Source organism: Pangasianodon hypophthalmus, chromosome 5, assembly GCF_027358585.1.
Source record: "Pangasianodon hypophthalmus isolate fPanHyp1 chromosome 5, fPanHyp1.pri, whole genome shotgun sequence".
Taxonomy (NCBI): Eukaryota; Metazoa; Chordata; class Actinopteri; order Siluriformes; family Pangasiidae; genus Pangasianodon; species Pangasianodon hypophthalmus.
The window spans coordinates 26,846,600-26,862,478 of record NC_069714.1 but is presented as its reverse complement, the minus strand read 5'-3'; the positions used below and the strand labels follow the sequence as shown (position 1 = coordinate 26,862,478).

General features: G+C 40.0%; 1 protein-coding gene across 1 annotated transcript in view; it reads right to left on the bottom strand.

Annotated features, from left to right (window-relative positions):
- sestd1 (SEC14 and spectrin domains 1) overlaps positions 1–15,879 on the bottom strand; it is a 54,860-nt gene that overhangs the window by 31,268 nt on the left and 7,713 nt on the right. Inside the window, exons 4-7 of the mRNA XM_034304696.2 lie at positions 15,146–15,254; positions 12,070–12,160; positions 8,146–8,259; positions 164–277 (exon numbers count right to left, since the gene is read on the bottom strand). Coding sequence (XP_034160587.1) covers positions 164–277; positions 8,146–8,259; positions 12,070–12,160; positions 15,146–15,254 — 428 coding nt within the window. The remainder of the gene's footprint in view (positions 1–163; positions 278–8,145; positions 8,260–12,069; positions 12,161–15,145; positions 15,255–15,879) is intronic.

Here is a 15,879-nt window from a genome sequence, read left to right as displayed (position 1 = left end):
GAATAGGAGAAATTTGCAGTGCTGTGATCCTTGGCAGGGTTTTACAAACGCCATCCTCTAAGGTAAATCATTTACCATAAAGAATTTACACTGTAACTCAATCCATGCCACAATCTGTGCACAAGTTTATAAATGAGTTAAATGAGTTGAGTTAGTTACTGACCAGCCTCTTGTTGAGCCAGTCCATGTGGTCATACTGCAGACTCCCTCCAAACTCATCAGTCAGCTGGCAAGGCTCGATGTAGCGTGTGAGCTTATTAGCCGAGACCAGGATCACCTACAAAACACACACACACACACACACATAAATCTGCTCAGTCAGATCATCTCACAAATGGATTGAGAGAAACTGACATTAAATCATCTGGCATACAAACAAACTGGTTGTCTTTGCTCAAAAAAAAAAACAAAAAAAAAATCACAACATAAAAAAAAAAAAAAACAAAAAAAAACATTTGAGCTGTAATCATATCTGAAATGTCATTACCTGTTATTAACTCTTTTGCATTCATAAAATGTCAGAGATAGAAAACTGGTTGCTGCAGGTGAACAGTGTCGTGATCTGACACCACTAATGCAGAAAAATAATAACGACATTGACAAAAATGTCAGCCAAGGTTAATCATGCATGAATAATTGATCTGGTATTTAAAGGCAGAGGAGGCAGAGACAGCAGGTGAGACAGGCGTCCGCTGAGTCGGAATCAGATGACTGCGGTAAATATCACTGACGCTCATTACTCGCATACGAAATGCACTGAAGGAAAAACGGAGAACAAACATATTGGCTTTGACCCAGAGGAGCTGAATGGGCCTGTTGTACATTTATTAATTTAGCACACACGTACGTGTGATCCAATCTAAACACAGAGCTGGTAAAGGAGCAAACAATGACACACGTAATGTGTGTAAAACGTCGTAAAAACCTTGTGCAGCTGTCTGTGTGCGTGTGTTTGTCAGAGAGTGTAAGGGGGGATGATGTTTGGATGACTTTTCAGATGCTCAGCTGAGTCAACAGCAGAGCTTCATTTAGAAAACTTAGCTGAAGACAACTCCACATCCGCTCAGTGTTATTTTACGTTACACCACAGCGCTGTTGAATTCTCCATTCTGCTTGCTGATTACTTTTCTATAACAGCAGCTCAGACAATAAACAGTTCCAGCTAAAAGATCAATCACAGGTCTATACTAATGCGCATATTCTATGTTGATATGGTGAAGTTTTCTGTGAGGAGACATTGTTGGAATGTGTCTCCAGTGTCAGCACTTTGTGTAAAGTTAGCTTTTCCATGACGGGAAAATCTTAGAGACAGATGGCTTTGCTGTGTCTCGGTAACAAGCTACAATTTTAGTCTTATTAACTACTTATTAAGAGAGAAAGAAGGGGGGAAAAAAATAATAATCTGTGGAGGGAACAACTGTTAATTACAATCAAAGCTAACTTGTTTCATGGACATTACATAAGGTTAAATGTAACTATAAACAGATTTAAAAAAGTGTCCTTCGTTAATAAACGAAAAATTTGAATCACTGGCAATTTGCAGTGGTATAAGGGGGGAAAAGAAAAGAAGAAAGAGAAAGAGAAATAAAAAATCAGGACATGCTGTTATAGTAAAATGAACTTTGCTATCTTTGCGCAAAAATATTTTTCTGATTATTTTTCTGTGACAGCATGCCCCGAAGTGTTTTATTCCTTATTTATCTTTGCAGAAACATACTTTGACTTTGGTTGCTTCTGAGAGTGTTCTGACATTGAACAACACCGCACACCTTATTTCACGAATTTATATCAAAGGCATCAGAGAGGAGAGCGAGATCTCTAAATAAGCATAGCATCTCGTAAGACAAACACCATAGTGTGTGTGTGTGCGTGTGAAGCTCAGAAACACAGATCGATCTCCTTTGTGAGCTCTCATCTCTCCCTCGGTCACTGCACACACTTTAGGCTTGAATGAGTAAGAAGGACAGAGAGAAACTTAATGAATAGGATGTTCTTGTGATGTTCTGCTTGTCCAAATTCTTTTATTCTTCCTCCTTATACCAACGAATACTCTGACCCTGAACACAGCTGGAAGCAAAGACCCCAAGCACGCATCCAAAGAAGACTTGGGAATAATCTGTCCACGCACAGGTCAGGTACATTTGATAGACACTGCCAAAAAAGGGCTGTAATGATTCGTAGAAGTTTTTTCGATCCTAATTTACATAATTGATCCGGCATTTAAGAAAGACACAATGCCCTTTTATTCAAATTACTGCTCTGTGAAGTGGCGTGACTTTAATGTTTCATTAGCACCGTTTATTAAAAAGGGCTGCCGGAGTGCAAAATCATGCACTGTGATTAAAGTCCACACCGACACAGCGGAGGCAGACAAATCATAAACTCATTAACTAGTGCAAGTGAACGCACTAATGCGCTTTATTTCAGCTGCACAGAAACTAGAGGAATCCACTAACTGGAAGGCAGTCATTTTGCTCTAGTGGAAAATTAGTTCTGACTGTACATGGTTTGGCTCCAGACGAAAATGAGAGAGTGAGTGAGAAACTAAATGCAAACAGATTGCTCCCTGTTCCATTGCAAAATCCTGTTAAATCAAGTTATTGCTGAATTGTGACATTTCATTTTCAGCCCATATTTCAAATGACCTTGACGATTTACCATAAGATATATGTCTTAAATCCTCTACCAATTAAGCTTTCACTTTGCACATATGCTAGCCATCACTGTGGTTTAAAAAAAAAAAAAGTCCTGGCCTTTCTATATACCAATTAAAAATAACTTGGCAACTTAGTTTGGCATCTCAATAGTACCAGGGAGTTCCCTTCGGTTTTGGAGCAGTCAGCAACATCAGATTTGGAGTCTGGAGTTGTTGCTGCATGCGGTTTCTCTGTACACACCGCTAAGCAGAAACGTAAACCCATTGGTATTTTGGTGCAGTGTTATTAAATGTAGCTGTAACAGTCTGTCGTTTTGCGTAATTACACATAGTTTATACCAGCAATGTCAGTCATCATTAGACACTGTAAAGATCTTGGGTTTAGTAGAACAAATTAAAGGCATCAGTATAATCAGTGCTATTAAAAACAAGGTTAAACAGTAATCATAATGCATGTTATTTCTGTAATGTGACATGGTAAGTGTATTTCACTACACATACACTATATGACCAAACGTTTGTGGACACCTGACCATCACACATACACGTACTTGCTGAACATCTCATCCCAGATTTAGTCCCCTTTGCTGTTATAATAACCTCCACTCTTCTGAAAAGGCTTTCCACTAGAATTTACAGTGTAGCTGTGGGGATCTGTGTTCATTCAGGCACTGATGTTGGGTGAGGAGGCCTGGGGCACAGTCGGTGTTCCAGTTCATCCCAAAGGTGTACAGGGGCCTCTTAGTTCCATTGAAGGGAAACTGTAAAGCTACAGCATATAGAGACATTCTGTACAATTGTATGCTTCCAATTTTGTGGCAACAGTTTGGGGAAGAACCACATCTGGGAGTGATGGTCAGGTGTCCACATACTCTTGTTCATATATTATGTATGGTTATATAGACAAAAGTCCTGACCTCAACCAGACTGAACACCCTTGGGATGAATTTTGGTATTTTGATACCATTTTGAGTCTGGTTCCTCTCAAGGTTTCTTCCTCATGCCCCCAACAGTTCTGCCCCAACCTGGTGCCACAAAACTGGGAGCACACAACTGTATAGGGTGTCTTTATATGCTGTAGTATTACAATTTCCCTTCACTGGAACTAAGAGGCCCAAACTTGTTCCAGCATGACAATGTCCCTGTGCACAAATCGAGCTCCATGAAGACATGGTGTGTTAAGGTTGGAGTGGAAGAACTCGAGTGTCCTGCACAGAGCCCTGACCTCAACCCCACTGAACACCTTTGGGATGAACTGGAACACCGACTGAACCCCAGACCTCCTCACCAACATCAGTGCCTGACCTCACTAATGCTCTTATGGCTGAATGAACACAAATCCCCACAACCACACTCCAAAATCTAGTGGAAAGCCTTCCCAGAAGAGTGGAGCTTATTATAACAGCAATGGGGGACTAAATCTGGAACGGGATGTTCAACAAGCACATACGGGTGTGATAGTAAGGTGTCCACAAACTTTTCCAGTCTGATTGGTTGATTTCTGAAAATATATGTGCAGGATAATTGTGCACATGTACATCCTTTAAAAGAGAAAAGAGCAACTCTTTTCTCACAGCAGTTAAAATTCAAATATCTATATTTACACGAGAGAAAAGTTAATCTGCCTGAAAGCTGAGGAAATCATAGGCTCTTAACTTCTGGCAGTAAAATAAGCTACTTAAAGCACTCCACCTCCTGCTATAAAACTACCCGGCCAGCAGCAGCATAGTATTCTGGGTAAGAGCCAGCTGTTGTGGAAGTCATTGGGCTACTTCTTAAGCTGGTGGGGGAGAAAAGAACATGCAATTAGCACAAAAATGTGCAAAGCTAGAATAACTGATCTTCTGGGAGCCGAGTGGCACAGAGAAGAGTGAAAAAGAGAGAGAGAGAGAGAGAGAGAGAGAGTGGCTCTCATATCCGTATGTTTCTACATTGATGCCAAATGAGGATTTGTTGGCTTTTTAGGGGATTGTTGAATACAGGAAGGTCCTTGTGCTGTACGTCTGTCATCAGCTGCGGTAAACCTCTCCATTCAGCGTGTAGGTCACTCATGAGTGCTGGCACCAAGTGTTCCCTCGACTATCCCCAATCAGGTCACCTCGCTCACTGCAATCAGTACAGCGACCTCCATTCCAGCCCAGACGGCACCATCTGCTTCAGCAGAACGGCCGGAAGGGAGGAAAACAGCCCAGAGGGGAGCGCTGGCCCATATTATTTCCCGAAACAGGTGGAGCTCAAATTAAATGGCAACTCCAACACACATACAAAAGCGTTTGTATGTCAGATATGAGGATGTGACTCTTCTGGAAGGACATTGTGACATTATTTGTTCATGCTCAGACAGAAAGCGGAGGAGTCAAACAGGAAGACAAATGAGTCATCTTTCCTCACTGTGCATGACTGACAGGAGAGCTCAAGCCCGAGTCCACCATCCACCTGTACATCATGTTTACGCACATATACGCTTCCTCTGTGTGTCAGCACTGATGGATCTAATACACTGTACACGTGTTGGGATTTTTCTCTTTTCTAACTAACATGATTTCAGTCACATACGTTATCACACGCCATGATTGATTTTAATTGATTTTATTAGAATAGAAAAAGTAAAAAATACACAATGCACTGGGACTCCTAGAGTGCTACCAAGAAAAAACGCTAACAGTTCTTTCTTTTTTTGGATCGATGAAACATCATTTAAAAACTGCAAGGGGAAAAAGTTAGGTAGTTTAGGGGATTTTAAATATTAATTATTTGTTCAGGCAATTTCCTGTTTTATTTTTTTCTTTTCTTTCCTTTCCTTTTTTTTTTTTAAAACTAATTCAATGTCCCAAAATTAAGCACTGCACACCAATGACTACTCGCTTAAATTAAAGGACAGACATTTATCATGTACCAAAATAGATCATGGTTTAAACGTTTCATCTTACTCAACAAACTACGCTGTTACATAACCGTTGTTTCTACTCGTCAGCTGTATTTTATTGTTGCCTTGTTGGAACACAAGTTTTTGATGGTAAAATGTTTTTGTGTTGTGCTGTCCTGAATACCCGGCCACATTACGTCAGGAGTTCCAGCAGGCTTTAAACAAGTCCTGACATGTCTGTTACTCAGTGCTCCACAACAATGAGACAGAAAAAGCTCAGATTTCATATTCAGATAGATAACGTATTACATTGAAAGATAACATGAAGCTTTTACTGATATCATCACTCTCTTCGTTATTTGAAAGCTATTTTTGCACAATAGTCAGACCGTAGACGTTGGCGTCTACTCCACTAGGGCGCCTGAACAAATAGGCTACAAGTTATTAGGGGGAAAAGTTGGATTCTTGATGAAGTCAGTGATTTCATGAGGAGAAAACTGAGCTGACAGGTAAAACAGTGGGGAAAGAAAAAGAAAACAAACTGCATTTTAACACATTTTAATCAAACGAGTTTTCATTAACGTTAAAATTGTTTGTAAAGTGTTAGAACTGACACTTCGTTAAAGACTAATTATTTCCTGGCAAAACTTTCAGCCTTTTTTTCTCTCTTTTGGCAGAAAAAAAAGGCTGCTTTTGATCATTTTCAGCTGCCAGATTTTCAGTACATCCCCAATTACAAATGCACAATTTTCATGAATAATTAACTGGAGAGTTTTTTTTTAGTTTCAAAACAAAGCTAACACTACAAACAGATTTAAAATATTGGATGATTGATATTTAAGACTACAGTAAATAAGCCTCTATAGCTCCAGGCTGGCTAACTAACTGATTTTTATCTAGATATTTTAGGGTCTGTGTGTGAAACTTTGAACTTTTATTCCTACCTAATCACTGCCTGCAAACAAAGTTATTCAGCTTAAAGGAGAGTTTGCCACTAAAGTAAGTTATTGATGAAAGAGATGGTCATTTCAGGGGAAAAGAAATAATGAAAGGTTAATAACTTCCTGCATAACAACCAACCTCACACCTTGTGCCATGACCACAATCACATCTCTTAATGAGTGAGAGCCGAGTGCTCGAGCCCAGCTCAGTTACACAGATCACTGCGTTACAAGGCCACACACACACACACACACACACACACACACACACACACAAACACACACACAAACACACACACAAACACGTTCATCTAAACAGTGTGAAGAAAACTTTTAAAGGCAGCCATTAGACTGGAGGCAATTACACGACTTGTTTATGAACAGCAACAAGGAATAATTGGGTCTCGGCCCTTTGCCTGATTTCATTTCTTCATTATGGTTCATTACAGTCAGTCAGAGGAGGAAATTACCTCGTTATAAAGCAGGAAGCCCCAGGGTGCCTCTGACTGTACCTGCGGCGCCGTCTGATATTATACAACCACATTCAGTGCCGTGTAGAAAAATGACTCATCGAGTGCGGATCCTTAACTACACTCCTCTATACTGGACGTCTTAGAGAGGTGAACTTCATCAGCAGCACTCAGGAGACTGGTGCTTCATGAACAAGGCCTAATTTTAAGTTGCTCTAGTGCTGACGTAAAGACATGACCAGTTTGTGTCAAAATTTTGACGCAAATCTTTGACCCAATGATACTGAAACACTGGACTGGTATCGGATAAACTGATGTAAAACTGATGTAAAAAAAAAACATAATGGAGAAGTAGGAACTTAAGCAAATCATCAGGTTATTAATATCAGGTTACAAAAAAAAAAAAAAAAAAAAAAACAAACAAACAAAAAAAAAAAAAAACAGCATGTCTTCTTATACTCCTGCATCTTTTGGCAAATATTAACGTAAAAAAAAAGAAATAAAATATCCATTTGGTATTGTTATTACCCAACGCTCTGAGCTGAGATAATCACATTATACTGGAAGTGCAAAAACAGACTGCCTTTGAAACACAGAAACGGTATAAAGGTTGCTGAAAAAGAAACTAAACTAATATGACAGCAGATTTACTGTCATCATTTCTTCGAGCTGATCCTCTTCTTAAACGAAAAGATAAAATCCTCATTATTCGTATACTGTGTTTTATGAAACTCCCACATCTTATTATGTAATGGTTTGTGAAAAAAGTGATTTGCTAAAACGGCTCGGCAACAGCACTGACACTGGGTGACTTGTGCGTCAAAAGCCAAGTATTAACAAAAGATAAAAAGATAATATTTCCATTCTTTTCATTTTAGACAAAAGACAAAAATCCTAAGAAATGCACTGAGGACAAGCCCTCTCTCCAACAGGACCAAGTAACTTTTGTTCAAACAAAAAAACAAGCATAAGAAGAGTAAGGAATAATGCAGGGGGTGGGGAGAGACAGAGAGAGAGAGTAAAAAGAGAAAGGATGGAGAGAATGAGAAAGAGAGCACGAAGGAGGGAGAGAGGAAGAAACAGAGAGCGAAGGAGGGACAGAGGGACAACGAGAGCGTGAAAGAAGGAAAGAGAGGGAGACGGAGAGAGTGAGTGAAGGAGGGAGGGGAAAAGAGAGAGAGAGAGAGAGAGAGAGAGAGAGAGTGCACCTACCTCAAAGCCAAGCCTGTCCTTCTCCTTCCAGAAGCAGAAATGGGTGACCTTCTTATCCCAGAATTCATCTGGTTTCACCACACACACTAAGGACACCTCGGCTGGGATCACGTTCTACACACACACACACACACACACACACACACACACACAGCAATGGAAAACATTTATTTAGAAAAACAGCAACATGAAGACAATCCTTACAGATGTACAGCCATTAAATAGCTTTCAATGGGAATTACACTGATAACCACATGAACACCTCTACGATCATTTCCAAACGCATTCAGCAGTAAAGGCATGAATTCGGTTCCTAACAGGATGTAAGAGCGATGTAAAGCTCTTCAGTAACCAGCTTTATTTTTATTAACAGCACACAGGAATGCTAATGCTGACCGTACTGCAGTGTGGCTGTCTGGATGCTCAAAATGTTCAACCCTGATCATGGTTTCTCCGATCCAGTCCTGATCTGAACTCAGAGAAATTTTACCACAAAATCCCTATGGTATATCAGTAGACGAGAAAGTATTTTTTTTTTCCAGAGCCAAGCAACAGTAAGAAAACGGTGAGGCAAAAGTGTCTCGGCACCGATACTTACCAGCTCCACAAAACAAAAAAAAAAAAAAAAAAAAAAAAAAGGCATCACAGTCCTGCCCATTTTTTCAACTGGCTCACATGACTTAGGCTAATGATTTACAGGGCGAAGTTCATGTAGTTAAAGTCAGCGAGAGCAAGAACTAAAACAAACCAGAAACAAAAAAAATGGATCTTTCCGGTGTGGCAAAAGAAAAATGTTCACTTTATCATCATTTATCAGGAAAAAAGAGAGAAAAATTAGCTGTGCTCTCTGGGTGGGAGGGGCATACTCTCTCTCCTGTCAATCACAGCGATTTCCTCCGAGTGCGTTACGTTGCCTTGTGATGCAGCATCAGTTTGAAAAGATCTAGCTGGCGGCTTCAGATGTTTTGGAGGAAGCGCATGTTGGCTTTCACCCTCCACAGTTTGAAGCTATGATGGGGTGTAAAAAAAAAAAAAAACACGTGTCTTTCATGTCCCATCAGTGAATTGGCCGTGCTACAGGACAAAATTTCATTCATGTTGACAATCAGAAAGGTGTAATTTTCAGGAGCATCCCATTTCGCCATAGTAAGAGGTCAAAAACCTCTGTGAATTGTAATCGCTCTGGCTCATCAGCCAGCCCTTCATGCATGTTTGGGGTTAATAAAGCCTCAAACTGTGTCCCTGAGATCTAAAAGTTTTCTGGAAGTTCATCATCAATTCCATATAAAATATATTAGCTGAAAAGTTGTTTTTTTCTTCCCCTCATGATAAAAACCTGGAAGCGCATTGTGACACCAAATGAGAAGCAGACGTGGAGAGGTCTGTTTTCAGCCAGATCCCCTCAGGCACACAGAGATGACCAATTTTGGGCAGAAAGATGCTTTGACACTGTTATTCAGTGCTGACTGTAGAAATAAGGGAGAGATCTGCCAAGCTGAATATACTCAAGTGTCTCTAAAACACCAAGGTCAAGGGCTACGAGATTAGCTTACTGCAACACAAAGCAGGAGAAGAGCAGCGTGTGTCTATGGGAAAAGACTTAATCTTTCCCTTTCCCCAGAATGTTTCTTACACTAATCACACTCTGAGCCTGGTCACTTTATAATTACATCTTGGTTTAACCAGATTTAAACCTTTCACTAGCAGGCATTTTCAATGGAGTCTTAAGTAGATAGGGTTTGACTACGTTTAAAATAACAGGTGTTATTTTAAAGGAGAACTGCACACACTGCCACTAGCATGTGCTCATCAGTGAATACGTACCACTAAATGTGTGTGTTAAAAAAAAAAAAAAAAAAAAAAAAAAAGTTCCAGTGAAGGGAAATTGTAAAGCTACAGCACACAAAGACAATCTATACAATTGTGTGCTTCCAACTTTGTGGCAGCAGTTTGGGGAAGAACCACATATGAGTGTTTATTGTTAGGTGTCCACATACTTTTGACCATATAGTGTAGTTCAACTGTAGCTGCAAAAATGCAAAAATGTGCATGTAAATACATTCTGAGCCAAATACAGCAACATGCACAGTATTTAAAGGAAAGAAAAAGAAAAAAAAAAAAAAAGCTGTCAAACTCTTTTACGAGTATAACACTCCAGTAAATTAAGAAGTGCATTCACGGCACAGTTGATTTACATTTAGCCCACATAACTCCATAAAAGCCAAAAAGCACACGGAGAGCTGAAAACAACAAAATGGCAACTAAACGGAAAAAGAGAGAGCCCCTAAAGGCGCGAAACATACTTCACCTTCACCACGCGTACGTGCAACGCAGCTGCTACACAAGCGGCATTGTTCACATTTTCGCTTGCGTATCTTATATACATCTGGAGGATTAAAAGTGCCGTCCACTAGACAGCATGTCAGAGCCAAAACACCCCTGTAGTGTCTCTTTAAATCTTTCTGCAGTCATCATCTGCATCTCTAATCGAAAACCCTTAACATACATTCAAAATATTGACTAATCTAGGAAATTCAGAAGACTGCGTGTCAAAGCAGACCTTTCAGTAGGTTTAAGAGTTTTAACACTAACTGTAAAATGCAATAGCAGTAAAACTGCTAGTGTTAGTACAAAAGTATGCGATTTGAGACACAACATTTAGTTTGTTTATTCACTTGGGGACACAGTGCCACAAGGTGCTACACTGCCACCACTATACATGTTTGTATTGCACCATGTGGAAGCGCTGCGCCAATTTCTGAGGATGTGCGCAAGCGACGTGCCAGATGACTGCAGCATATGCACGACGACCATCTTGCATATGCATAGTTGTATATGAATATGTATAGCATGGTGTTGACTACCATAGACACACTTTAACTCTTCCACCTCTTATAGGCCACCATTACTTTCATCCGATTCACAAATAAATTTCTTCGTATACAGTTTTATACGAGGCTCACTGTGTGTGTTTGCATCAAGAAAAGCATCTCTGCCCACATCACACACGACCAAAGCAAAAAACAACACAAAGAACATAAATAAATAAACAAACAAACAAACCCCTGAAACATGGCTTGACATCATTTACGTTCTGCACTAAGAGTTAAAGCAAGTACAAATTGTAAATATTGAAAATAAAATGTTCAGAGCTGGCTGACTTCCTCACCCTCCAACTAGCGAGCTAGATTTGTTTGCATTTCATGTGGGAGAAAGGTGATCGCTTCATAATACAATATAAGAGAGCATAACGCAAGATTGGCTCAATCCAAACCCCCCCCCCCCCCCCCCCCCAACCACACACACACACACACATACACACTGCATGTTAACAGAGGTGTAAATGGGTTTTAGATTCCCAGAGAGTATCAGCAAGGAATATTTTGAGCAATACATTCTGATAAAAAAAGAGACACAGTCATGAGCCAACAGCCTGACTGAAGTAGGTCAGATCACATGGGGTTTATTAAAATACTTCTCTATGCTTGTAGGTCACAGAATTACATATAAAAAAAAAAACACAGGCACAGAACCAAGTGTAGCTCATGTTACGAATAATCCATGACCCTGCTGATGAGGTGATAATGATTTAACCCTACATATTAAACACCGGTGTAGAACATAAGATACATTTTCACTTAATTGGGCTCTACACAACCCACAGACCTTTTAACCTTTCCTTCACTGAAAGCTGATTAGTTAACAGACAAAAGTAGAGGAAATATTAGCACATGCATGCAGGAAACAATTCAGTCTACAACACAATCAGCTACTTCCTGCCAAAAAATATTAGCTGATAATGTTGGAAACAAGCTTCCTGCGATGTTGAAGTGGAAGTGTGTCGCTGTGTATAAGCTGTACGGTGTGTGTGTGTGTGTGTGTGTGTGTGTGTGTGTGAGCACAAACACGCTCGTCTATTCCTACCTGCAGCATCAGAACGACCGTCTTCACCACGTTCCACTGAGACCTCCGCCCGTCCACGATGACTGTGAAACCTCGTGCTTTACACTTCTCACTGTGAACACACACACACACACACACACACACACAGAGCGAGACTGAGAGAGACCGAAATGGATATGGACAGATTTACAGATAAAAGAGAGAACGAGACATGGCTGTACAAACATAAAGACAGACACGGATAGTGGGAGGGATAGAGAGAAAGATGCACAGAGATATTAATAAGAGGAAGAAAAAAAAAAAAAAAAAAAAAAAAAAAAGAAGAATGGAAAGGAAGGGAAAAGACCGAAAGAAATACATGGAAATACTGATTGAGGGATACAGAATAAAGAGATGAGACGGTAAGACTGTTAAATAGACAGAAAGAACATGTCTATGACACACGAATATGTATCAGGAGGGAAAGTTTTGCTAACATACTGTAACTGTTAGAAAACTATAGTGCTGCATTTAAAAATAAACCTTGTGTCATCTGAGCCCTGAGTTGCTGAAGTGTGAACGCTGGAGAACAGCGTTAAAAACAGTGGCCTGGGGTTCGCTTCGACTACATCAGGTGTGGAAGCTAACGGCGCTCGGGCCGCATGCTGAGTAACGCGTTTGACTCAACTTGCCATGTTACTTCCTGTTCCTACTTTTGTGATGCTGGGGAAACAGCGATTATTGTTACTGATATATAAAACCAGACTTTTAGAGGACTGGAGCTCTGTAATTTCACTTTTGTGGTACGAGACATGAGAAAAACAAATGTCTCGTGCTGGCCTGTAGGGCGAAAATTCTTCTTATACGTGAAAGGCTCCTCATTCACAACTACTCATGCAAGATGGCACTCAGCGCATCCAAAAAGTGGTTTTTTTTTTGTTTTGTTTTTTTTAATCTTGAGTGAAAATAAATTTAAAAAATAAAGAAAGAAAGAAAAGCAGCAAACTGATGAATCTAGAGCCTGCCATTTTACAAACCTGTATGCACCAAAAAAAAAGTGACGTATGGAACTGCGCAATCGAGCCGTGGTTTGGAAGGAATTCTTCAACGTAAACGCAAAACACTACAATTATAAGCCCCGCCCCCAAATGAGCTTGATGATATTTTTATTTTAATTATTTACATCTACAAAAATAAACAAACAGAAAGGAGTTGTTAATATTTTAGCCTTGATTTATTTTATTTTCCTTCTTTGGATTTTGTTTTCGTTGTACTATTTTAAAGATTTCAAAGAGAAGAAAACTTGGTCAAATCGGCTGCTTCAAAGTTTGTAAACGTTATTTTAAAAAAAGAAATCAGAAGATCCTAGAAGTGAGTTGTGACAATCTATCGATATTATATCGTCATGTTCCCCAGCCATAATAGAAGCCAGACAAATAGGAAATATGAACAGAGACTAAACAGAAAGACAGGCGAGTCTCAGAAGCTCCACTCGGTGATACATTGAAGTGCGTTTAACAGAGAGAGTGAGAACAAGCTATAACCTTCCACACCATGTTTCTGTCCCACACACACTGAAAAGCCACACGCACTGGTTTGCCAGTAAGGTGATATTTAGCACACTCTGCTCTCAGAGTGACTCAAATATTCCAAAAATACACGCCAAATCCGAAACGGCGGGGCGCGTCAGACTGCAACACGGCTCAGCTGGCATTTAAATGGCACTCTGGATCAGTCTGGAGGGTCTGTGATCGGGCGCCAGACTCATTAAATCGCTTATAGAATATCAGCAGAGAGCAATCTAAGAAGAATGAATGTGGGAACACTACATGTGACACATTTAATAATTAATAACAAACTCAAGAAGGTCAAATTAAGGACTGAAACATGTCTCCCATAAAGCCAAGAGCAAAGTAATTACATGAGTTTTGAAATGTTTAAGCTACTTAGGTTTAAAATCCTTCCTGTGTCCTCATATAGACTCACTGGGAATTAACCCTGTGCTCACACCAGCAGTGTTTTTCCCTTCACACTGCTATAGGTTTCTATAGTAACAGCTCATTCACAGGGACTGCTACAGCAGACACTCCACATAATCTGAGACTAATAAATAAATAGTTTAAAAAAGCGTTGCTTTTTAACAAAGAGCCACGAGCGTGATTGCTGATATAGTGCAGCTTTCTGTAGCATTTAAAGAAAGAGTCTCCAGGCTTCAGAAATTTTCGTCTTATTGATTTCAAGGTAAAGTGACAGAATGACTGTTTAAGACTGTTTAAGGCTGTTTCACAGAAATTCCACAACATTAAATACAGCTTTAAATCGATAAAAAAAGAAAGTCTTGGCAAAGTGAAGTGGTGTAAGAGGAATAAAACACTTCTGGACATGAGTTTCTAGGAAGATAATCAACTCCTATAACAGCAAGTACCCGAGTGTTTCTTGTACGATGGCGGAGTGATGCAGTACGATGCGCAGCAGAGTTACTCTTAAAACCCTAAAGTTGGCGATTTCGTTCGTTCGCTTTTACCGCATACTACCAAATCAGACACCTTTCCAAGCCAACTGAAGACGGCTGTGGTCACAGGCAGTTAGGAGATAATACTTGGTCTAAGAAGCTCCCTGTTTGCAGAGATCATTTTATCTCGGCTACATGGCTAACTAGTAATAATTAAGAATTTAACAGGCTTAGATTGCTAGTTAGCTAACACGCCGAATTTAGATTGCTTTAACATACTTATGTAGCTCGCCTAAAATCTACATCAGCTAGTTAGCTAGCTACCGCTATTCAGCTTATAAAAACATGTTGTAAGGATCAAGAGCCTCGTACGCCTTTCATTTCTGTCTAGTATACACGCTCAGAGTTTCTATGAGATGTCTATAAATGTTCAGTCATTGCAGGTTACCATCATACCACCACCACCGCTTAGCATCATTTAACCAAGGACATGATGTCAAGGATCTTCTAAAGATACAGTGTTTGAAAGTGTTACTTTAGATGAACATCACTTTGTCTTTTAATTCTAATCCATAATAATAATAAATGGATAACATTTTAGCTAACTTCTTGCTAGATGAGCATATAAAGCCGCATGCTGTGGAAAAGAGGGTGGAGTGTGCAGACCTGGGGATGCTGAGCAGGTAGTCCAGCGTGGAGCTGAGCTCCTCCATGCTCGTCTGCTCTGTGCATAGCGGGATGGTCAGGATCAGGCCGCTGCGCCGGTCTTTCCCTCCTGAATAGCACAAAACAAAAAGAGAGAGAGAGAGAGAGAGAGAGAGAGAGAACAATGACCAAATAAGGACCAGGATATCGGTGGCATAAGGTCACTGCAAACATTTTACAAATCAGATCGATAAAGCAGATGCGCAAGACTCCTTTACTCTTCACCAAACCCATAATAATGACTTTACCACAGCGCTGCTGAATTCTGATTGGTCAGAAGGTGTTTATTTATTTTCTAATTTCTATAACAGCAGCTCTGACAGTGTTGCCGACGCAAAGTTTACATTAATGTGCTTGTACCAGTCCGTTACGGTTTCCATAGTAACAGCTCATACACAGGGACTAGTACCACGGACGCTCCACATAATCTACGACAATCAAAATCTTTTTTAAAAAAAAACCTGCTTTTATTTAACAAAAATGGAAGGAGACTCCAGTGTCAGAGCTATATATGAGCGATCGTGATCTATATAGGAGAACGTATCAGTGATCGTTAACTTGGATCGTGGACGTACCACAACATTAAAAGTAACTATAAATGGATAAAAAGTATGACATGCCATTCTTGTTGGTAAATTACTGTGGTGTAAGAGGAATAAAACTCTTTGCGATGCGCGATTATCGGAAAAATAACG